Raw genomic sequence first — 25,642 nt, forward strand, 5'->3', positions numbered from 1 at the left:
TAGTGTTTGCATCTGTGTGTACTCTGTATTCAGGATGTAGAAAAATTAGACATTCAAGGTCTATATAATACATGTTCACTTCACACTAGTGATTTAGCAGCATCCTGTGTCCTAAAGATGGCCAGTTTGGATTGCCACTTGGACCACGAGACTGTAAGTGTATTGGAAGCTGGCGTTCTATCATGCTCTGTGAGACAGGGATTGTTTTCTCATCTGTTTGCCCACCCTCCACTACCTAGGCATTGTTGGTCTTACCGCCAACTTTTGAAGTACTTTTAAAAGAGTCAGCAAACATGTGAGTGGGGTGTTTGGAGCTATAGACTTTGTGTACTTGGACTTCCAGAAAAGCCCTTGACAAAAGCCTTTGCCAGGGTTCCTGAGTCAACTTACTAGTAGTGGGATAAGACAATGAGTCCTTTATGGATTAGTAACTGGTTAAACTATAGTATGCGGAGTCTGAGTAGAAGTCAGTGATTAGATCTCACAACAGAAGGAAGAAGTCAGATTGCCAAGGAATCTGTACAGTGGAACCTCTACTTACGGACGTAATCCGTTCCGGAGGTACGTCTGCTGGTTGAAACGGGATGCTAGAAGAGGTGTCTTGTGTGAGTGCGCATTCAGTGGTAGTGCGTTTCTGCGCATGCGCAGATGGCAGAAGCTGTTTCTACACATGCGCGAATCGTGGCAAACCCGGTGTCTACTTCTGGGTTTTTCCGCTAACACAACTTGGAACATCCGCAAGACAAGGCATATGTAAATCGAGGCTCCACTGTATTTGGGTGGTCACTTTTTAACTTACTTATTTGCATAAGATACCAAATTTAGGATGATAAAAATAAAAAATGGCTTATGAAGAGCTCCAAAAGGATTTCTCCAAAATGAGTGAACAGGCAAATATAGTTCAATGTAAGGAAGTGTAAGGTGATGAGCATTGGTGCAAAAAACTTAAATTCACATATATAAAGTACGGTAGTACCTCACATTACGTAAACTTCAGGATGTGAACGCGGCAAACCAAGAAGTATTTTTTCAGGTTTCGCCACATGGCAAAAGGGCTCTACTGTGCCACGTGCATGCGCAGAACAGGTACCTCCGGTAGCAAAAACCTTGGGATCCGACTGGAGCTCCTGAACTGATCCTGTCCGCAAGCAGTGATACCACTGTACACAGATCGGATATAAACTAACAGCAGCTAACCAGGAATTAGATCTTGTAGTCCTGATGGATGGCTTAGTTAAAACATCAACTTAGTGTGTTGTGCCTTTGAAAAAGGTGTTTGTTGTTTAGTTGTTTAGTCGTGTCCGACTCTTCGTGACCCCATGGACCAGAGCACGCCAGGCACCTCTGTCCTCCACTACCTCCCGCAGTTTGGTCAAACTCATGCTGGTAACCTCGAAAACACTATCCAACCATCTTGTCCTCTGTCGCCCCCTTCTCCTTGTGCCCTCCATCTTTCCCAGCATCAGTGTCTTCTCCAGGGAGTCTTCTCTTCTCATGAGGTGGCCAAAGTACTGGAGGCTCAGCTTCACGATCTGTCCTTCCAGTGAGCACTCAGGGCTGATTTCCTTAAGAATGGATGCGTTTGATCTTCTTGCAGTCCATGGGACTCTCAAGAGTCTCCTCCAGCACCATAATTCAAAAGCATCAATTCTTCGGCGATCAGCCTTCTTTATGGTCCAGCTCTCACTTCCATACATCACTACTGGGAAAACCATGGCTTTAACTATACGGACCTTTGTTGAAAAAGGTGTACATATAGTCAAACCTTGGTTTTTAAACGTCTTAGGCTGCCAAACGTTTCAAAAACCAAACGCTGAAAACCCGGGAGTGAATGGTTCTCTTTTTGAACTCGCCTTGGAAGTCTAACAGCTTCCGAAGCGCGTTTCTCAATTTTCCCCATTGAATTACTGACAGCCCTTTGATCCTCGGTTTTCGAACATTTCAGAAGTCGAACAGACGTCCAGAACGGATTATGTTCAAAAAACGAGGTTCCACTGTACTGCATGTTAGGAATCATTAGAAAAGGAATTTTTCCAAGAGTCATCTAAGATGTAGAGTTGGTGGGAGATTCAGGACAGAAAAAAGGAATGCATACATTGCATAGGTCAATGTAGAATTACCATTCGGTTAAATGACTTTAGAAGGGGTTTCAACAAATTCACAGATTAATGGTATATGTGGTTACTTGTCACGATCGCTGTTTCCTTAAGAATCAGAGGCAGCATGACTCTGAATACCAATTGCTGGGGGAAAGCAGTAATAGAGGGTTGTTGTTTTCCTGTGGACTTCCCATAGGACACTGGGGGAAACGGGAATCACCTGAAGTAGATAGGTGTTTGCTCTAATGTAGCAGAGCTTCTCTTATGTATTTGCCACCACAAGAGTGTTGCTGCTGCAAGAGGCAAGCAGTTAGTGACACTTCTAACAGGCCTCTAGACTCAATGCAACTTTTGAGGGAAGAGCAAAGAATTGTAGATGAGGTGGGCTCAGACATCATCAGTGCCACCTCTACTTTCTGACTACTGGCAAATCCTATTGAAAGTTTCACTTTCTGGCAAGGACAGTGGCCCAGACTGTTTCCGGGACTCTTTCCTTAGAGAGTGGCATGGATGGCTCTCCAAACAGGGCCTGCAGGTTAGGGAGGAAGGGTGGCAGAAGATAGTGGGGACAGCAGAAGGCAGCAGCAGCCAACTTCAGACTGTGCAATGTGCTGCATTGCTTCTGCTTTCCTTTGCAATAGTGTATGAGTGCAACTGTTCTAGGCTTAATTTCTACTCTGTCACCTCCTTTTGGGGGTGGGGAGGATCTGAATAACCTGTTTGCAACATGAAGACTATCTGGAAGCACCTTCAGATGGACTGTCTGTAAATATTGGTTGCATATGTCTTCCTTAGGCTGCTGGTATTATTAGAAGCCTCATTACTGTCTTTATCACTCTCCTTAGGCTTCATGAATGCTGATTGCCTGAGTCATTGAAACCTGTTGTGGGTTTGTTATTCTGCCTAAAGCATGTTTCAAAATAATGCCTTGCTGCATTTCATTGTCAAGAACTCAAAGAAATGGAGCTAAGAAATGGTGTGCTGATGCTCTGTGAATGCTTTATTTATAAAGTGTGCTCATTTTACACCCAATAAGACTTTCTGGATCAAAATACTTGGAATCTGTTTCAGGAATAACTGTGAGGGTGTTGTGGTCTAGTGGTCTATGGCAGTCTAGTGAAAGTAGTCTAATGGGTTTTGTAGCATTGTACAGTCATACCTCATGTTACGTCCGCTTCATGTTACGTTCTTTCAGGTTACGTCCCGCGGCAACCCAGAAGTACCGGAAAGAGTTACTTCTGGGTTTTGCCACTCGCGCATGCGCAGAAGTGCAAAATGACGTCATGCGCAGAAGTGGTGAATCACAACCCGTGCGTGTGCAGACGCGCCACTGTGGGTTGCGCTCTTTTCATGTTGCGGATGGTCCTCCAGAACGGATCCCATTCACAACCAGAGGTACCACTGTATCAGTCTTTTGGCATCTTCATTTAATTTGAAAGCAGTGCACCCTGGGCCAGATTCAACCCAGTAGTTGTCCTAGTGGAAGCCATCGCAACATGTCTTGCTAGCACATCAGGAGTTCCATCAGCTGTGCATCCCCACACCCTCCTCAAATTTGTTTGGGAGAGTCTGGAAAACTCCCTGAGCAGATTGTGGTGGTGAAGGGAGATAGTTCCATCCAGCCAGAAGAAATGCTTGCACTGATAGAACAATCCCCTCAATGCAATGTTGAACTCATCCCACTGCATTTAGGTAGGTGCTTGTCAAATAACACAATTTCCTTGGTTTAGCTCTTCTTCTTCTTCCTTCTCAGGCTACTGAGAGCTTAAATACCCTATTTTAAAGTATCATTTATTTATCTGAAGCTTTAACTCTTAACCTTTTAAATACTCTCTGTGCCTCTCTGTAAACCTGTAATGGTAATGTCTAGCTAACTAGTTTAGAAATATGTAATATAGTGGATCTTGATAACTGAAGTTTAATATGTACCCTGATTTTAGAAGAAGAAGAAGAAGAAAGGCTGTGATCCCTGTTTCTGAAAAGGGCAAATCTGTATTGTAATTGATGAAAAAGAGCATGGTATCTTAATCTTTTGCCCTAGTCCACTATCAGATGCATGAACTGGTCATGTGTATGCAGAGATATGTGATTAATAATAATAATATGAACTCAACACTGAAGGAAAGAGCAAGATTTTGCAGGTGAACGAGCAAAAGTAGATAGGAAAACAGAGTGACCACTGGTTTTTTGGAAGGGACAGTTTCTGGGTTTGTATCTCCATTATGTGGCCTGCTGCCATTGATGAATATCTGATTTGGATATAGGTGATACCTGTAAGCAAGAATAGGCCTACCACTGAGGACCTGGAAGAAAAAGAAATAATACGTCAGAAGGGACTATAGGTTGTCGTCCTGAAAATGTTTTGGCATAAAGTGGTAGATGACAAATGGAGTTTGTAGTCTTTTTCTGTTAGGATTGATCCTTTAATACAGTGGTGCCTCGCAAGATGAAATTAATCCGTTCCGCAAGTCTCTTCGTCTTGAGGTTTTTTCGTCTTGCGAAGCACGGCTATTAGCGGCTTAGCGGCTATTAACTGCTATTAGCGGCTTAGCGGCTTTAAGAAAAAGGAAACAAACTCGCAAGAACTCGCAAGACGTTTCGTCTTGCGAAGCAAGCCCATAGGGAAATTCGTCTTGCGGAACGACTCAAAAAACGGAAGACCCTTTCGTCTGGCGAGTTTTTCGTCTTGCGAGACATTCGTCTTGCGGGGCACCACTGTAGTTTATGCCCATCTGGCCTTCTTGATCCATACTTTGAAGTGACCCCCCCCCCCAGTTGATTTCATATTGTGATTCTTCTCCTTCACGTTCCCACTCCTTGTGAATTCATTTCTCATATATTCCCTATATATGTATAGTGTGGGCCTGTTAATTGCTGTACAGTGGTGGTATATAGTAATCCTGAATAAGTAGGATGTGTATGTAATTGGAAGACAGAAGTAAACAAACTTTAGTGTTGGAGCAGAACAAGGTTCAAGCCAAGTTATGAGTAACTAGTTCATGCAAGCAGAACCATTGGTCAAGAATTATGGGAGCTGTAGTCCAAAACATCTGAAGGGTACCATGTTGGCTACCCCGATCCAGTTTATTTACTGTGAAATGAAACAACATTGTTTTCTGTAATGGGCACTGAGGCTAGAAGATGACAGAAGCATGGGGCTTTGCAGCTAGGTGGCTGATAAGGAACTGGGGCTAGGTTTCCAAAGGCATGTTTTCTTCTTGTTGAGCTAATGCTGTTTCAAAGGCTAGCATTATTTGGGTGTTTGCTCAACTAGTGTGCTCACTACAAAGTCACCATAATAGATTTTATATTCCTAAAGAAGCAAAGTGGCTTTCGGCTTGTAAAGGGTGCCAAAAGGTATTGCTTACTTTCCAGTTTACCCCAGCATTTCCATTTTATTTGCAGGGGAGGAGGGGGAACAGGAAAAGGCTTCACGATTTCTGGAAATTTTGCACATCTAGTGATGGCTGGTCTGCATCCTTTCAGTGTACCTGGATAGCATCTCTTTCTTTGTATGGTGCTTAGTTTTGATGTGATTTTTATATTAAACAAGCAAAAGCAAAATCCCGTCAACCCAAATTAAAATCAAGTGGGTGTTTGGCATATTCCATGCTTTTCATATTTCTAAGGAGACACTTGACGATATTACAGTGATGAAATATCTTTTTACAGTGAGTAAAACTAGAAAAAGCACACATGTTTTTCTTGTCCAGAATACTTGTATGTAATCAGTGGCAGCCTGGTCAGTCATGTCACACTTTTATTACCTGTGGTCAAAGGCCATTGCAAAAATTCAAACAGGCTCAAGGCCCACAACAAATCAATGTTTGCAAATACAAACATTGCAAAGCCAGAATAAAGGATAAAGAACAAGCAATAAAACAAAGGATAAGAAAGCAATAAAATGAATAATCAAATTATAATCAAATTGCTGTATCACCATGATAATTTATAGCTACCCCTGAAAGCACCTTTCCATTCATCCTTTTTAGCAGCCAGTGCAAAAAGACACCTTATAAGTCAAAGTCAGTATCTGACAATAGATAAGACTTATTTGGGGTGATGGTTTTTGAGGGTAATCCCAATAAATCCAAATAAAATAATACCCAGACACTTAAAGCATGATTTAAAGTACATAGGACAAAATATGTGGAAGATATTCCATCTCAGTGGTTCAGCAAAGACAGTTCCATTGAACCAGAGGAATCCAATCATATTTGCCATCAGTTGTAGTGGCTGGCATAGTCTGAAAAGAGCTGTAAAGATCCAATACTGACCATCCTCCATAGCTCAGTTTTTATAGGTGTCCACCTTTCAGCCACTGACGTGTATCCACCAGATAGACACATGTCTGCTGGAATGCAGTGGGCTTCCATTGGTGTTCTTTATATTTAGCACAAAGTACAAGCTGCACTTCCAGCTGGGATCAGCTCCACTTTGGACCTCTAATTAAACAGTGCTGAATGTAAGCCTCGCTGCAAAGAAGGAACAGAATGCACATACAATGTCAGGTAAGTAATAGGTGGACATGGCTGGCTTCACCTCTGCCTGAGGCAAGAGTCACCAAATAGGAAACTCTGCAATGAACTACCTTCATTCCCTGGTCCTGTCCACAGAGCCTGCAGTAATTTACACCACCAGAAATGCAGACAGAATTACATCCATCCCATGGGAGTTGATGGAAGGGCAGAAAACGAAGATTTACACTGCCGCTATCCCAGTTTGGGCCACACAACCCTTTGTCCAGGAGCAGTTAGAATGCAGCTTAATTTGTACAGTAGATATATGCACTAACCTAAAGGGACGCAGGTGGCGCTGTGGGTAAAACCTCAGTGCCTAGGACTTGCTGATCGTATGGTCGGCGGTTCAAATCCCCACGGCGGGGTGAGCTCCCATTGTTCGGTCCCAGCTCCTGCCCACCTAGCAGTTCGAAAGCACTCTTAAGTGCAAGTAGATTAATATGTACCGCTTTATAGCGGGAAGGTAAACGGCGTTTCCGTGTGCTGCGCTGGTGCTGGCTTGCCAGCTGCAGCTTCGTCACGCTGGCCACATGACCCAGAAGTGTCTTTGGACGGCGCCGGCTCACGGCCTCTAGAGCGAGATGAGCACGCAACCCTAGAGTCGGACACGACTGGCCCGTACAGGCAGGGGTAAAAAGGTAAAGGTACCCTACCCGTACCCTACCCGTACCCGTACCCATATGGGCAGGGGCACCTTTACCTAAAGTACATGCCATACTTTTCCGTGTATAAGACACCCCCTATTTTGGGGAACTCCAAATTAAGAAAACACCCCTCAGCACTACCCGTGTATAAGACAAGCCCCAATTTTAAACTTAATTTTTTGGTAAAAAAAACCTAGTCTTATACATGGAAAAATACAGTGATTTAGAACTTTAAAATAGTTTAAATGCTCATGTTTGCAACATTCTCATGATATTATAGCTGTCTTTTAAAAAAAGAAAATAAGGTATGCAAGTAAGAGTTCTCAAAGGTAAATCGGGCTGTGGATTGAAGCCTGTAATCCTGTGCAGGAGTAAGCTGCACTGAACACAGTGAGATGTGCCTCCACATAAATATGCATAGACTTGGGTTTCATGGGGGTTCAAATGTTAAAAAGGTTGGAAGGGAAAAGTTCTGGAATTTTTTCTTTAGTTCTGCTTTGGATCATGAAATACACAGAGGTAAGATTGCATGTATGATGCAAGCAAGTACAATGTGAAACCTAATTATCAACCATTTGAATTCAGTCCTTTCCCAAGCTTAGTTGAAAAATGTTAAGCATTGTTAAACAGGTTATACTGGACTTACTACTTCTGTGTTGCCTCAAAGGTTAATGCGGAGACAGTTGCTTGTTCAAGCAGCTGTTAACCCCATGCAGTGTTAGGCAAGAGAATTACACCCAAAATGGGTTAGTAGTAAATTGTAATTCAACTTCATGTAATAAAGCATAGAATACTTGTGTTCTTGACATTGCTAAATAAATGAATTGAAGTTAAAAATAGGGGTTTGACTTTTGCTGCCCAACTCCCCATGGGATGCTGAGTCCCCCAACTCCATAATCAGTCAGAGAAAAATGGATGAAGGCAGGATTCAGTGGAAAGCAAGGCAGATATTTATTTTTCTGTTGCAACAGAGTTCCCTCCCCTCCTTCCAAGGAGGGAGAGCCCCTGACCAAAAGTTTGCAGGAACCTTTAAAGACTTTTGACATTGCCCAACCCCCTTAGTCAAAGACCACCCCAAAATCATCATATATACATGATAGGAGGCAGTCTACAGCAGAAATCCTGTCTTCCAGGATACCTGATAATGGTCACTGATTGCATTACCTGGACAGCCTGGCCATTCTTTCATGATGGTGAATACTTTAGTTCCTGAATCTAGGTCACAGGCTCACCCTATTCATACACAAATACACCCTTGAGACAGGATTTGTAAGCGAAAAGACTATGGGGAAGGATTTCCCCATTTCCCTCCCTTCCTGCAGAGGAATATTTGAGGCAATTGGGAGCGTCAAAATGGCTTAAGGATTGCTCTCCTCTACTATTTCAGACACATGGTTTATATAGTTAGACATTTGTGTGTTTATGAATATTTATTATATATTTGAGACCTTAGAATTCTTGTAACAGTATATAAAGCTGAAGTGATGGCAACTTTATGTGCTGTTTTGTTACTGACCATAGAATACTCTGGTAATTTGAGAAAGTGAAGACCTCCGTGTCCAGTGCCAACCTGACCATGACATGGTATGAAGTCCCCACAACAGTGGGCGGAATGGAGAATGTCAAACTATGTAGACAGCTCTCAATCCCCTTGCTGGTTGTGTGGTACTTGAATGAAAGGGAGGCGAAGTTGCCTCTTTTCAGATATACAAGGCAGAAAAGTACTTTGTGTGACAGACTGGGTCTGATGTTTCCCTTCATGCTAGGCATCTCAAACAAGTGAAAGAATTGCTGCTTTCCCAATCAACTTGTGGAAATTGTGTGTTCCCCTCAGTCCTTCGGTGTGCAGGAGTTTGGAGTTGGTACTTGATATTCCTACATCACACAAAGCTTCCAGAAAGTGAAGAAGCAGTGCAACTTCCTCTTGCGCTCTCTACACCAAGTAAGAGTAGCTTAGATGTTCTCCTGTTGTGGATGGAGATGAATGGATGGCAGTCCTTGATGCCTCCAATGGTGATAAAGCTTGAGCCAGACCTGTCTGTGACTCAGCTGATCAGATGCATCATGAATGCAAGAAACTGGTCAATCGACAATGGTGAAGTATAAACCAAGTTATACTGTATGTACTTGGATTGTATCAAAATCTAACATGGAGTAAGAAGCTATCACCAGTATATCTTTGAAACAACCTTAATGATGAACTCAATTTTTATGCAAGAATGTCGGGAAGGAAAACAAAGTTAGCTTCCATGGCTGATACAGTAAGATGCTTCATGGAAAAAGAGTGAATAGATATAGGGTTGTCTTCAGTGGTGCTGTTTTCTAATAAGGCTTGTTGATTCAGCGGGAGTATTTTCTTTCTGATTCCCCCTCTCCTCTATATCCTCCTGTACACTTCAAAATCTGACCCAGAATGTATGTGGGACCTTTGAACAGCCTGGTAGGTGACACAGGAAGCTTTAGGAGAAAGAGGAAATTTGGGGGGGGGGGGGGGGGGAGAAACCCCTTTACTAAAACAAAATCTTCCACAAATGGAAAGACAGCATTGGGGCGGGGGGATGGGACCATAGAAAATGCATGTAGAAATGTTTCCATGTGTTTAACATCAGGGATGTTAAATTACAGTGGTACCTTGGGTTACAGGCGCTTCAGGTTACAGACTTTGCTAACCCAGAAATAGTACCTCGGGTTAAGAACTTTGCTTCAGGATAAGAACAGAAACCATGCTGTGGCGGCGCGGCCCCGTAAGCTAAAGTGGTGCTTCAGGTTAAGAACAGTTTCAGGTTAAGAACGGACCTCCAGAACGAATTAAGTTCTTAACCTGAGGTACCACTATACTCTGGAAGAGTTAATATTTGATCTTTGGTATGCTTTGCAATCAGTATGGTTAGCATGGTCACAATGGCTACACAGTTCAGCCATATTTTAAGATTTGTCCCTGCTGTTTTCATTCTAGATTTCTAGAACATGCAATGTGTTTCAGGTAAATGATTTCAAATTCGTAGACCACATGTAATAAGCTTCCATACCCATTCAGAGGTTCTTAACATAGCTTCTGAGCTACACATGTTGGAGGTGGCAGGGAATGAGTTAAGGATGTCATCCTCTCCAGCTTTGAAAACCCTTTATTTGTATTGCATCAGTGCCTAAAGCCTAGACTAGGTTGGGCCCCATTGTGTGATGGCTTATTAAGCAAACACATAGTAAATGACCCTGCTTGAACTAGTGCTGCAGAACTATATGTGGGTGCTCTGTGCATGCAAAACCAAAAAGGCTGTAATAATTCTGGATGACGTGCACATGCACATGTGTAGTAGTTAGAAATGCACCTAATTCTGTTGTTCTGTCTGCAGTCTCTGGTCTAGCAGTTTGGCACTTGCAAGTGGTGCGAATGCCACAGTATTCTTACTTCCTCAAGGGCAGACAGAGTTTTGGGGCACAGACATCAGTCAAAAGTTCCAGTTCTTGAATTCAGTTTTCCAAGTGAGATTTTTGTTAGGTATAATTTGAAGCAACAGAGTGAAAAGATTTAAGCTGGTGGTAAAATATTCTCCTCTTTAAATATTTTCTCTGGCGTGATGCTGTCTGGGCTCTTGTGAGTGCTGCAACAGACCTCAGTTTCTTGTTAATCATTTGCTGCTTTTTTTAGCCCCTTGAAGCAAAGCAAACACCTCTAATTTGCTTTGGAGTTGAGCAAAGTTGATGTCATTGCTGTAGTATGTGTGGTTGTACCTGATGATCGCTCAGAGAGGTGAGACCTCAGCATGTGAATAAGAGGAAATGTGTAGCCAGTAGTACTAGGCACAGCCCTGCAGCTGCTGAGCCCAGAGTAGGAGAGAGTCTTGCTTCCTCTGAGCCATTGTTAACCATCTATCTCCCCACCCCCACCTACCCTCTGAGGCTTGAGCAAGCTAGGCTGCATTTTGCAACAAGGGCAGAAGCGTAGATCTTGCATGTGTTTTTATAAAGCTGACACCCACAAGAGGGAGGCTGCTTAAATCTTAGTGAGGACTGTTTTGGCTGTTTACCCTCTTACCGGTACTTCAGGCACATGCCTGCTAACCGCACCCTGAATTAACTAGAGCAGCGAGTCAGTCCCGTCCAAGGCTCAGGTGGTTCCGCGGCAACATTTAGCTAATGAATCTAGAGAGGGGGGTGGTCCATCTGTCAGGACCCTTCACAGCTGACTCACAGGAAGTGTTAAAAAAGCTTGGCACAAGGGTGATCAGCTCCAGGATTCTGCGCCTCCTCTCATTCCCCGCTGTCTTTGCCTGCATGTTTCACAAGCTCCTTTTTTTTGGAAGAACAATGAACTGATTTGAAGTTTTAAGACTGGGAGGGTTCTCCTTGGAGTTCGCCCGTCTAGTAGTCTGCAGGATGTGTTGCTTGACACAGTTTTAGACAGCTGTCAGTCTGTCTTCTTTGCTCTTTGCTTTTCCCTTCCCATTCCCCTGGTGGATTGCTTTGTCTGGAGAAAAAAGGTGACCATGGTCCAGCGCTTCAGCCTCAGGAGGCAGCTATCAAAGGTAGGTTACTTCTGCCATCAAGATCTGTGGGACTGTCCTCATTATCACATTTCTCTCGTAGAAGAGAAATCTCTGCTTGCACGGAGGAGGTGGGCGGGGGTCTGGTGTATGAGAGGAAGCAGCTCTGCCTTTTGTTCTTCCCTCTAACAGACACAAAGGTTTTTTAGAGCAAATTGTCCACTGGCAGACAGGGTTTTTCCCCCTCTCTGCAAATCCAGAGCTATGGACTTTGGTGAGCCTGCTGCTCTTTTGACTTAATATCTAGCATACTTGTGTGATACAGAAGAAACAAGACTCATATTAATATGCCACAATATGAGCTCAATGGAAAAAGCAAGGTGGAATGGAACACATGGACTTTCTGCATAGGATAGTATTTGACTGATAACCACCTAGCAAAGCAGAGGGAAGCTGCTGCTGCCTCTTCAAAAGTATTAGCCAGGAAGAACAAAGGAATTGTTCTAAAGAAATTCTGCTGCTTAATATTTTCCATCGCTTTTGTGTGTTAAGATGGCTTTTTGAAAAATGGGTATTTTTCCGAATTTGGACATGGAGATAAGTTTATTCTGTAAACCTATCCTTTAGTTGTTTTCTTTTTTTAAAAAAAAACAGAAAAGGTTAAAAGCTGAATAAAATGAGGGCCTTAAATACCTTTTGTATAAGACAGAATTTAGTTATGAATCAAATACTGTGGACATCATCTGAATTATAGGGTCTTGGGCCTCAAGCTTTATACCCAGTTTGGATTTATTGAAAAAAATGAAACAAACCCTTATTCTGTACCTCTTTCACTAAAATGCCTATAAAGGCTTTCTTTTTTGTGTTAAATGCAGTGATCAGCAGCTGAATGCTCCATTTAGGTCAAAATGCACTCCCTGCAGACAGTCTATCGGGAAGCTTTAGGGTGTTGCAATGAACTGGCATTCCATATGACCCTTTTCAGAGTTCATCAGCATTTTTGAAATAGCAAAGCGATGAGCGTATCAAATATCAATATAAAAATTGGGAGCTGGCAAGTGGAAACAGACCCATTTTTCTCCCTCCCCTTGCATGTGTCCACACACACACACAGCCTGACTTTATTTCCCCAGTGCTAAATTATTTACTTGCAAGTAATCCCAGAAAGTATGCTGAGGATCTGAGCATATAGATCATATCAATGCCGAACCTTTCTCCCAAGTGTTGTTACAAAAGGAAATAAGCAGTATCATTGAAATAGTTAAAATTGGTTTATGCCTAGGTCCACTCACTCATCTGAAATAAGCTGTAAAATCTGATGATCATTGTTTGAGCACTATTGGGAATGTGAAGTGGGTGTGTTCAAATAGTTGTATGAAGACTCTACTGTTGTTAAATTAAAAAAAATGGCATGCAATGACTTCACATAGTTTCTGTAGCTATGTTCTTCCACAAAAGAAACCTATTCTCACTGACTTCTGAATCTTACATTAAGTCAAGGGAGGCCAGTTTGTGGCCTTAAGGTTCTATATAATTTGATCCCAATATTATGGTTCCCCATACTGTGCAGTCATAAGGGCTAAAAAATTGCTTTTTAAAACAATCTAAACTGCATTTCTCAATAGGTACAGAATACATGCATTTCTGTCCTGTATTCTATACCCAATATCACTCTCCATGGATTCCCCCCTCCTCACAGATTTTGGTGCATAAACAATTTGGGCTTCTATGGGTGGGTGGTGAGTTGGATGGTATCAGGGTTGCTCCTTCTGATTTGTAAGTGGTAGTGTTTGAGAATTCTTCAAATTTGGAATGCATTTCCTCTGTGAATGAATCTCACATGTACACTGAATCTACAGTCTGCAGTTATTGCAAGGTACAAGAGCCTTGTGCCCTGGTCATATGATACAGTATGGAGTAGATCGTGTTGCCTTCCTGAGTCTGTGTCAGGGCAAGACTTTGCTGCTAATAATGCCAATAATGTGGTAATGCAGCAGTTCCAACCTAATGCAAGAGTGCCTGGGAGAACATCTCAGTGCTCAAAGGTTCTCTGATCATAGGAATGTACACAATCAGTTGCACCTAATTATCCCTTATAGCATACCATCAACTATACCAGCGTCAGTAATTTGAGCATAGTTATTAACACTTTCAACAGCAACACTCCTGGTAGCCAAGAAATATTTTGCAGTAGGAAAAATACTATAATGCTACTAATAGGATATGGCTACATGTATGGCCTTTCTAGTGTAGCACTCTTTTTGCCTTACCTCCCATTAGTCTTAAGTTAACAGTTTAATCACAGTTAGTTGCATTATTAAGTTGCATTACGTGAACAGACTGGCAAAATGTGGCTGAAAAAATATCATCGCTACATGAATATAATGTGCATACTGTGTGAATACACCCCATGTGGAAAAGGCATCGGTCACACATTTATATCTGTTGGTACTCTTCAGTTGGTGTTGTTAATTCAATTGCAATAGAACGCCTGGTAGACAATTACAGAGGTCTATCTGAAATGAAGTATTACTATCCTTTTCTAAAAACGTAGTTTGTACTACGTTCAGACAATGAACTCAAAAGTTTAACCTCTTATAGATATGATGCCTAGTAACTACATATGAGGAGATACTATGTGTGCCTGAGGCTAACATACGTTTTCTTTATACTCTGATGAAGAATACTGCATCACTTGGAAGCCTGCATGCTCTATATTAATGGAGTTATGCAGGATATTGCTTTATATCAGCGTTAATATCCAGGACACTCACAGTATCTAAACTTCAATTATAGTAAATGAGTGTTACTAGGTAGCCAAAATAGTTCTGCAGAGAAAATACATCCTTGTTCCTTTCATCAACAATGTTAGAGCTTACTACAGTGGTACCTCGGGTTAAGTACTTTATTCGTTCCAGAGGTCCGTACTTAACCTGAAACTGTTCTTAACCTGAGGTACCACTTTAGCTAATGGGGCCTCCTACTGCTGCCGCGCAGCCGCCGCATGATTTCTGTTCTCATCCTGAAGCAAAGTTCTTAACCCAAGGTACTATTTCTGGGTTAGCAGAATCTGTAACCTGAAGCGTCTGTAACCTGAAGTGTCTGTAACCTGAGGTACCACTGTACTTCCAGTCACAGACAAATTCAGAAAAGTGAATATGGGAGTAATGAATTTGCAATATGAGTATAAATTAAATTTGCTTCACTTCTGATCAGTGATATCACCCCCTCCCCCCAATTAGTTCTTACTACTTTTATGTCATGAAAACACGTTGGACTACAGAAGTAATGCTCCAAATTGCTTAACTGTGCTTAAGCTCCCAGGAAGTCAGGTATATTCCTTAGTATATTAATACTATTCAGCATTTTTATACAAAACAATGATATTTATAACAGAGGTAAAAAAAAAATGAAGTTACTCAAGGGCTACTGAAAGCTGTCCAGAAAAATAATCTCAGACTTTGGGTGAAGGTGGAATGGGTGTCAGTCTGAAGTTTAAAATGGCCTTAGAGAGCTCATGGAAATTGCTTTCATAACTAGAACAGTTCATTTAGCAGAACATCTGACCACCTGTTTTATATAGCAGTTGTAGTGTATTCAATATTAGTTGTCTTAAACATTTCATTGTATGTTGTTGCTGGCATTGGACTCCCCTGCCCTCTTTGCTATGGGAAAAAGTTATATCTCAGCTCAGTGCTTTCCCCTAGCTGGGTGGGGCACAGGAAGGGAGTGGACAAACCCAAGTCCCTCTCCTGATTTTGGCTGGACTAGAATCCTGAGAAGGCATTATCATCTGAATAGCTGAGGGTAAAAATAGTTTATTTCATAACCTGCCTGAACTATATAGGTAAGATAATTTGGAACATCTGAGTGAATATCACAATAGGCAACTCGTTTTGGGAAGCAAGGGAACATCAGTCATGCCACAACACAATGGATTTTATTTTTTCTTCTTAATATATGTGTCTTCTTAACAGAAATGTCAGGGAGGTAAGACTCAACAACCCACATAGTTGACACTTCCTTTCCCCTTCCTTCCATTCTGGAACAAAATTGTACTAAACAGTAAACACTTATGAAACTAAGTATAGGTGTGTCTCCAATTCACATGTTCTCTCTTCCTCCAGTGTAGCCGCAAGGAGGAATTTGGAAACTTTCACTTCTGTTGGATTAACACAGCTTGCCATGTCATCCAAACCTGACAAACTGTGGTTGTTAATATCTAATAGCTGATTGAAACCACTAGCTTCAAACCATGGTTTGAGAAGGTGGCTTGGTTCAGCAAAAAGTACTTGTGGTTACACAAAATTGTGGCAAACTTTGTTGCATCAAACTGTTGGTAGTCTAAAACAGAAGTTGAAGTTTCTGATCATGTGCTTGCAGGTGTGTCAGAGAAGGAAGAGGAAGCACACCTATGCTTAGTCCTTGTAATGCAAACCCTTCCACTTTGTAGACAAGCGCGTCTTTGGTTACCTTTATGCTAATCCATTGGGAGCATGTAGGGGACCCAGACTGTGTATATGGTGTGTATATGGAATGCTTAGTTGTAGTGCTGATCTAATAAACTTTAGGTAGACGCACTGATCTGAAAACAGATTTTTCTGAAAAACCCTTAAAAAAACCCAATATTTGATTTGATGTTTGTTCTAAAAGTTTCCTCCCTACTATCTCCTTAAATGGAAATCATATGGGCAAATGAACTAGACATATGAATTCTACCTTGGGAGTTGAGCTAAAAAATAGGCCAGACTGCAGTGTGTGCAGTAACGCAACACCTGTCTCCTTGAAGAAAAAATTGCTGACAAGCATTTACAGTATTGTAATTGTTTTTGCCAGCTTAATGAAATATTAACAAATGAAATGGTAGATGGCTTTCCTAACTAGGGAAGTAGTTGCAGCTGTTAGTCTGACAGCTGCTGCCATGTGCAGGTCAGTTGAAACCACCTGCCCATGACATCTGTTCCATGCGGTGAACTGTTTTCCTTGCAAAGTTGCTCTTGCTAAATGGCTTGCTGCTACAGCATTAAAAACCATGCAGAAGTGACCAAACAGCATGTAATGCCAGTTCCTACTCTGGTATACTGCATAGAGCAGCCTCCCGGTAGCTTTTGTATTTTCTAAAGTATCACTGACTTAAAGAACATAGACCTTTTCTTTGTTAGTGTCAGATGACCAGTCTTTTGGACATGTTTCTTGGCAATGAGTATGTCATGAATGCTAAGCTGATTAGGGAAGCACTTCAATATTTTTCCTGGAAAATCTCCTTCATTCTTTGTCCTTTAAGATATTCTCCTATTACTCCTTTTGTAACATTAGATCACACTTAGTAATTTAAGTTGCTTTGAGTAATGGTGTATAATGACAAATGGATCTTATAATAAGGATGGGTGAGATCATGGTTCATATACACTCCCAAAGTAATCACTTCTATGAGGTATAATAAAATAACATAAGCTAACAGCTTCTAGTTTCTGTAGAGAGAATGGTGTGCCCTGGCCTACCAGTTCATCCTCATAAGCTGATTGCCAGTTGTGGGTTTTTATTTGGAGGAGGGAGGGAGTAGAGAGGACTTACTGTAGTACAACACAGAGGCATAACTTTTGGTTCATTTAATTGGAATGAAAGGTGAGTTATCTGTAAAAGAGAGCTTTATGAGCTATTCTCCTGAGTGAATACTTGTCCCCAAAAGTTTACACACAGTACTAAGAATATGAATCTAGATTTGGGATGTTCTAGCCATTCTTCTGGGGACAATGAGCTTATTTAGCTCTGTGGGATGCTTTCCTGTAATTCCCCGTAGTAATTGGATTGACCTTTAGCGATACACAGGGGTGCTTCATTTCTGTACTCTTGAGACAGCTGAATTTTTTGAGGTTTATTAGGTGTTTGCTTGAGGCAGTTTCTACAAACAGGCCCAGCAACAAGTACTTTAAAACACATAGTTGTTATGTATTCTTTATTCTCTTAAAGCAGGGTGGCCCAACTTTTATACCAGCCACAAGGTGGGCCACAAGAGTACTTGGACGTAGAACCCGTGGGCCGCACTCTGCTTTGTTCCATGGGAGGGGAGGAATGAGGCCAAAATTTTACACCCCCTCACAGCCCTAGGGCAGTGGGTATCAAGCGTTGCCATGGGCTGCCAAAAGAAGGAAGAAAGTAACAATTCGGCTCTTGCATAAAAGTGGGTCAACTTAGATGTGGAAATCTCAGATACTGTTAAGTGTACTACCAACATCTACTGTTTCCCCAAACCAGCCTTCACTAACTGTCCTGGCTGGGAGTGATGGGAGTTGTAATAAAAAACAACATTCTGGAGGCATTTGGTTGGCAGAGGTTGTCCTAAACATAGAATCGGCCTCCACAGTCACTTACAGACACACCGTTAATACCATATTCATGGAAGACAATCTTAGACGGCTCCAAGTGATCTCCAAAACAGAAGAAACATAAATGATAATATATGGTTGATGTTCCTCTGCTGAAGGAAGGCAGAACAGGGAATTTTTTGAGATGCTTCATCTCTTTCCAGACCAGGCTCTCTTTTTTTTTGCAGGGGTGGGGAAGGGAATGGGATTGCAGGGGTAGAAGAATGATCAAAAATTGTCTCCCTCACTGAAGGTCACCAATTGGATACCACCAGTTTTTCCCTTTGAGCCATCCCTGCATGTGAATTTTAAATTGTAAAAGAAAGCAGAACTAAATCCTTGGAAAGACTAGAAAGTTCACAAATCATGTCTCTTTCCATGGCAATGTATGAAATATATACACAGTGTTATTAATTTGTCAGAGTTACAGGCAGGCAGCAGATGTTAAAGTGCACTCCCTGTCTACCTGGGGTATACGATCTGTTGTTTTTTCTTTCCCACTGGAGGTATATACTATGTAGGATAATCGTAGTATTAAAGACAACGAGGAATAACTTTTACTTGGAAATTGTAGCATATTACGTTAAAACTATGATTAAAAACTATGATCAAGATGCAGGGAGGGGCCAGCTGGCTAGATCACTTCCAGTTCAGCTGTCTCCTTGGACATCTTTCTTGGTTCTGATGTATTTAAGGCCGTTTGTGGGAGAACTGGTGGTTACAGCATAATTCACCCTCATTTTGGGAAAACAGCAGGCTTCATATATCCGGCTCCCAAATTTTCAATTACAGGAATACAGTTTGGCATTCTGGGACTTACTTCAGCTATTCTGGATGGTAGACATTGTGTGGCATTTCCTGCTCTGTTCCTTCGGAATAATGAACTTGAGAAATGCCTGTTTATTTGTTTGTTTATTTATTTATTTATTTATTTATTTATTTCATTTATATACAACCTTTATCTTTGTAGATAGAGCCAGTGTGGTGTAGTGGTTAGGAGCGGTGGACTCGTAATCTGGTGAACCGGGTTCGCGTCTCCGCTCCTCCACATGCAGCTGCTGGGTGACCTTGGGCTAGTCACACTTCTCTGAAGTCTCTCAGCCCCACTCACCTCACAGAGTGTTTGTTGTGGGGGAGGAAGGGAAAGGAGAATGTTAGCTGCTTTGAGACTCCTTAGGCTAGTGATAAAGCGGGATATCAAATCCAAACAACAACTCTTCTTCTTCTTCTTCTTCTTCTTCTTCTTCTTCTTCTTCTTCTCCTCCTCCTCCTCCTCCTCCTCCTCCTCCTCCTCCTCCTCCTCCAAGGATTTCAAGGTTCATCCTCACAAAAACATTGTGAAGTAGATTAGGCTAAGAGATGGTGTCTGGCCTAAGGTCACTCAGTGAGCTTTATGGCTGAGTGGGGTTTTGAACTCTGCTCTCCCAGGTCCTAGTCCAGCACTAACCATTATGCCACACTGGTTCTCTTTTTGTCGCACACCATACAGAGTTTAAGAAAATATTTTTAGCTGGCAGCTTCAAACTTCTAGGCACTTGCGCAGCATGAAGAATCCCTGCATATGGAATTTTATTCTGTTGAGATGAGACACAGCTATTTCTTGAATGTCAGTTCTAGCTTGGATGGAACTGATCACATAAAACCAATGGGGACCCCTGGGGGTCCACGGCCCCATCCTTTGCCTCCTCCCAACTATTTTTCATCATTTTTGCATGATAACATCACAAATTTTATTATCTGTTTTAGCACTATGCAAATTTTCAATATAATGGCAAAAATCGGTTTTGAAATCATACCACAATAACAATTTTTACCCAACAACGTGCAGTGATATATTGTTCAACGTGCATGGGTGTAGCCAGGATTTTTGTTAAGGAGGGGCATCTTGTCATCCGGAGGAGCCCTGGATGCCTATATAAAACACCATAGCCCCACACTCGCTTACCTGCGAGTAAGGCCCATTGAACTCAGCGTGGCTTTCTTCTGAGCAGACACTTCATTATTTACTAGATGCAAGTCAGCAGCACCAAATGACCCTGCTCAGCTAGGATGTCACCTCGTGCCTTGCAGAGTCAGGCCCAGGCTGCCAATGGGACTATCACTGGCGGCAGCAACAAGCAGCTCTGGCTTGCCCAGCCATACCCATTGCCACCCCACCACCACATTTTAGTATATTTATCTTACATCTTATTATTTATGTGGAAATTGCTCAATTTGGTTGTGTACTTTCTGATGTTTGTTTATTGTTTACGACTATTTTTGTTATGTTTGTAATTATGTATTTTTTATGTTGTAAACCTCCTTGAGCAAGGTTTGAACTATGGAAAGGAGGCAAACAATTTTTAAAGCTATTTGTTTTCAGTAAACCTAGTATTCCTTACCTGGTAGAATGCCATAGGTGTATGTATAGCAAATGGACTTGGAGGTTGTTGTTGTTGTTGTCGTCGTAGCATTTATATCTTTTCAGTTGCATATTAATACCTCTCTTAGTGTCAGATTAATCAGTGGGAGCAACTGATTTATTCTTCAATTTATATTAAATTCAAATTCTTCAATTTATTGAAATGATTGTAGTTGTATGTAAATAGCTTTCATACTTTTAAGTGCAGTAAAGGGAATTGATGGTTGCTCTGAATTGAGGTAACTGCACATTTATTTCCTTGTATTTTTGGATTTAGTGCTCTTTTAATTGTTTCACATTTGGACTGCACACTAATACCTACTTATATACTTCACACTCCCCCTCCCTCCTTGTATCCTAAGAAGTACAGGTTTTTTCCAGTGAGATTTTTCCATTGGCACTTTTTGATGATTTAGTAGGTTGATAATTAACTGAGGTTAATACTTCAGCAAATAGAACCGTTCCTCATCTGCTTTGTCTTTGTAAAATTGATTCAAGTGTAATAAGCACAGTTGCAATCTCTGTGCTTTACATATACTGTGGCATATATACAAAGCTGCCAAAACAGCATTTGTTTCATGAAAAGTAAATATTCTGTTAACTAGAATGACAGTTTTGCATATGGCTTACAAGCATCATCACCATCATCATCAAGGAATATTTATAAAGACATTTGAATGACTGTTCTTTAAGGTGCCATTTGAATGATAGCATAAAGAAATGTAGTTTTATCTGTGATGGTTATAGCTTTTTAGGATTGTGTTGTGAACATGAAGTTTCTCTGTTCTTCTATAAAACTCTTTTGGAGGCAATTGAATCAGATCTTTCTTTACAGAAGAGGAAAGTTAGTATAATTGCATTTTGTGCTACTATAAATAGTAGTAAATGTTTACATTATGAAGCTATTATTTCTATACAAAGTGCATATTCAGTCCTTTCCTGGGCTTGTTCATTGTTCAGTATTCTCTGAATTACAAAGAGTAATTGACACAGACAAGGGAGTAGAGGCCACATCGAATTGTTTGAGATTTGATTGTTTGAAATCCAATTCTTCATTTCAGTTCACATACTGGAAAATTTTGACAATACTTAATTCTACTGCAGGTTTTTTATCTAAATGCAATCAAGACTGGAATTCTCTTTTGTGACAGCTGGTTTTTTTCCTAGCTCATGTTTTTCCATTATCCACCTCTCACCTTATTTCCTGTCTTATGGGTTGTCCGCAAACTGATTTTCTATTTTGCTATAATTAACCCTTGAATAGAAGTTAAGCCCAAGGGTCAGCAACCTTTTTCAGCCATGGGCCGGTCCACCGTCCCTCAGACCATGTGGTGGGCTGGACTATTTTGGGGGGGGCTGGGGAGGGGGATGAATGAATTCCTATGCCCCACAAATAACCCAGAGATGCATTTTAAATAAAAGGACACATTCTACTCATGTAAAAACACGCTGATTCCCAGACTGTCCGCGGGCCAGATTGAGAAGGCAATTGGGCTGCATCTGGCCCACGGGCCTTAGGTTGCCTACCCCTGAGTTAAGCAATCTGAATCTCTTTTGCGTTTAAGCACAAAGGACTTAAACGAAGAAATACCGTGTCATAAACAGTGACAATGTAGCAACTGGGAGCGATTTTGCTTTCTAAAAACATTCCTGTCTGATTAACTATCTAAGATTCACTTTCTTCTTGGAGGAAAGGTGAGATATAAATATAATAAATAAGTTGGTGAAAAACACGGGAATTATGGAGTCGATCATGGGATGAAGCTCTTTTTCAAAAAATGCTTGATTGCATTTTATACTACACTTCATGAAACTGATGTATAGTAGGCAGATAATAACTGAAGTCCTGTGTCTGACTGTATCTGCGCAGAAATGCTATGGTCTAAGTTCACTTTATGAAAATTGTCATAGAGGAAATTTAAAAAGTGACAGATACTCAGGGTCCTCATTTAGACCATTAGTGGAAACAAACTGTATGCAAAACATATAGTTAGTTTCTGCTAATGGTCTAAATGAAGACATCGAATATCTGCTGCTCAGATAATGTTCCTTGCAACTTTTTGTCATCAAATTTTCTTTCTGTCCTTGGCCATCTCCCCACAAAACAATGAAAATGTTCCAGCACAGTGATCTTATTGCACAAAATGATTCACTATTTTAAAAATTATGTGTGCTACTCAGATGCTTACCTATATGTTTCTTGAGTGATCCTTTGGGTTTGACTTACGTAAAAATTTTTTTGCAAGGGATCTTGATAACATACACCTCATGTGTGCTGCTACATGTGCAAAGGTGCAAAAGTGTTGAATGATGTAAGATTTGCTATCTACTCTATTCATAAACATATACCATTTACTGATATTTGTACGAAGTGTGGTATCCAGACAGATGATATCCACAGAGTCTTGCACTTGTGGATCAACAAATCTTTTAAGATCTCTTGTTCTTTTATGTGCAATCAGCAAACTCTTTTCACCCAGAATATCCACTACTAATTGCCAGTGCTTTCAAATAATATTACAAATATTGTTGATCACACAATCTTAGATTAGGCTACATGGAGATTAGGTTGCTATTACAGGTTGCTATTGCAACCCAGATTGCTAAATATGTATCCTTACTCTTACTGAAGGCCCATTTTTGTTGTATCTGTGACTCACTGTGGATACCTTCTGGTAGATGGAAATGGAGTGGCCAGATACCAGGCTTTTTCTTCACAACCTCTTCTGAAATTACACGGATGGTACTTTTGTTAGGTGTTTGGAAAGATTGCACTTTAGAATGTACCGTATTTTTTGCTCTATTGGACGCACCGGACCACAGGACGCACCTAGTTTTTAGAGGGGGAAATCAAGGATATTATTCCCCCCCCCCAGCCCCAAAGAGCAACGGACAGGCTGCACGCAGCCTGTCCACTTCTCCCAGAGCTTCTCGGGGCTGCGGGGGAAGCCTGGGTCTCCCCCCCCCCCAGTCCCAAAGGGCAAAGAAGCCAAGACAGCGAGCGGGATCCATAGCCGCGCAACCTCTCCAGCCAGGAGCTAAACCTCCCCCGCGCAGCTAAGGAAGAAGACAAGGCAGCGAGCGCGATCCATCCTGCTCGCTGCCTTGGCTTCCTCTTTAGCCTTGAGCAACATCTTTAGCCTTGCGCAATGGGATGGATCGTGCCCGCTGTCCACTGGGCCTGGACTAGATGACTCCTGGGGTTCCCTTCCAACCCTGCAATTCTATGACCTCGGAAGGTGCTGGGGGTCTCCACCACTGGAGGCTTTTAAGCAGCGGTTGGGGGGCCATCTGCCTGGTGTTCTTTAGCTGTGATTCCTACATTGTGAGGGGGCTGGGCTAGATGACCCTTAAGTGGCCCTCCCAACTCTATACAGTCCTACACTTCTGCGGCAGGAGATCCACAGCCACTTCACACAATGCCCACTCCCAATTTTCATTGGAGAGACATGTGGCTTCAGTGTCTAGATAGGTACCCCCCACCTGCCACTCTTCCCCCACCCCACTTAAGCCGAGGGAATTCCTGCCCAGAGAAGCTCCCAGGTGAGGCAAGGGTTAAGATCTACCTCTGGTAAATGGCTTTATAAAGGTAAAGGTAAAGGTACCCCTGCCCGTACAGGCCAGTCTTGACAGACTCTAGGGTTGTGCGCCCATCTCACTCAAGAGGCCGGGGGCCAGCGCTGTCCGCAGACACTTCCGGGTCACGTGGCCAGCGTGACATCGCTGCTCTGGCGAGCCAGAGCCGCACACGGAAACGCCGTTTACCTTCCCGCCCGTAAGCGGTCCCTATTTATCTACTTGCACCCGGGGGTGCTTTCGAACTGCTAGGTTGGCAGGCGCTGGGACCGAACAACGGGAGCGCACCCCGCCACGGGGATTCGAACCGCCGACCTTTCGATTGGCAAGCCCTAGGTGCTGAGGCTTTTACCCACAGCGCCACCCGCATCCCTAAATGGCTTTATATCCCCCCTCTTTCCCTTTTATCTTCTTCTTCTTCTATGCTATTTCCTTCTTTTGTGTTTTTTTTAATCTGTTTTTATTGCATACTAGAATAAAAGCTGCAAAGTTTCCTTTTTTTATAATATCCCCCCCTCCAAACTAAAATGTTAATCTAGATAAAAACACTGATCCAGAGGAAAAGAAGGGGGTGGAGAAAGGACGAAAAAAGAAAAAGAGGTAGAGATAGAGAGATTTTTAAAAAGTTGGCTTCTTTAGCCTTGCGCAGCCTCCCGCGGCTGGAGAGGCGCGCAAGGCTAAAGAGGAAGCCCGGGCAGCGAGCGGGATGGATTGCACTCGCTGCCCTGGCTTTAGCCTTGCGCAGCCTCCCATGACTGGAGAGATTGCGCAAGGCTTTTCTAGAGGAGGGAGAAGGGACTGACTGGCCGTGTGATTCCCTTCTCCCTCCTGGGGAAAAGCCCGCAAGAGCCGCACGAAGCTTGTGTGTGGCTCTTGGAGGCTTTTCCTGCCTGCCTTGCCCCCTGCATTCGCTCCATAGGACGCACAGACTTTCCCCCTTAGTTTTTAAGACGGAAAAACTGCGTCCTATGGTGCGAAAAATATGGTAATTACATATATCCATGCTGTATGTGGCTTGCTTGGCATAATTTGCAGTGTGCACAATTTTAGGTTACTATATTTTATTTTTCTGGATTGCTTTTTGAAAATTGTCTTACTTTCCAAGCAAAGCCTATTTCTTCTGATACTCAGCACAGATACTTTGTAGCATGCAGCCAGTTTATTCTTTGAAACTATGACTGGTTTTAGTTTTAGAATGTTTCCTTTTAAGCAACTTAATGTGTAAAAGAAATAACCAGAATAGATACTGTGTACTAATTTGCACTCCATAATTTAGTAGCAGTAGCTCCCACCACCCTTCAAACATATCTGAAGACTTAACTATGTACAAGCACTTTTGCAATCCGTATTAACCACCATGGTACAAAAGGAATTATATTCAAAAGGAATGAATTTCTGGTACTTTGAAACAAAATATAGCCTTTAAAAACTGTTTCCCCCAAAATTCAAAACTCCTTGAAACATAATAACATAAAAATCAACAATAAATTGTTGTGTTCTAAATAGCTAGTCACATATAGCTATGAACAAAAGTCCTCTAGATGAGGTGGGGG

General features: G+C 42.0%; 1 protein-coding gene across 4 annotated transcripts in view; it reads left to right on the forward strand.

The window, feature by feature from the left end:
• TMCC1 (transmembrane and coiled-coil domain family 1) overlaps window positions 1-25,642 on the forward strand; it is a 108,782-nt gene that overhangs the window by 32,217 nt on the left and 50,923 nt on the right. The window contains exon 1 of one of the 4 annotated variants that reach the window (XM_028719282.2): window positions 11,187-11,789. The exons of the other annotated variants lie outside the window; for them this stretch is intronic. Coding sequence (XP_028575115.1) covers window positions 11,751-11,789 — 39 coding nt within the window. The 5' untranslated portion in view covers window positions 11,187-11,750. Of the gene's footprint in view, window positions 1-11,186; window positions 11,790-25,642 lie in introns of those variants that run through there. 4 annotated transcript variants of the gene reach the window in all.

Source organism: Podarcis muralis, chromosome 2, assembly GCF_964188315.1.
Source record: "Podarcis muralis chromosome 2, rPodMur119.hap1.1, whole genome shotgun sequence".
In the NCBI taxonomy this organism is placed as follows: domain Eukaryota; kingdom Metazoa; phylum Chordata; class Lepidosauria; order Squamata; family Lacertidae; genus Podarcis; species Podarcis muralis.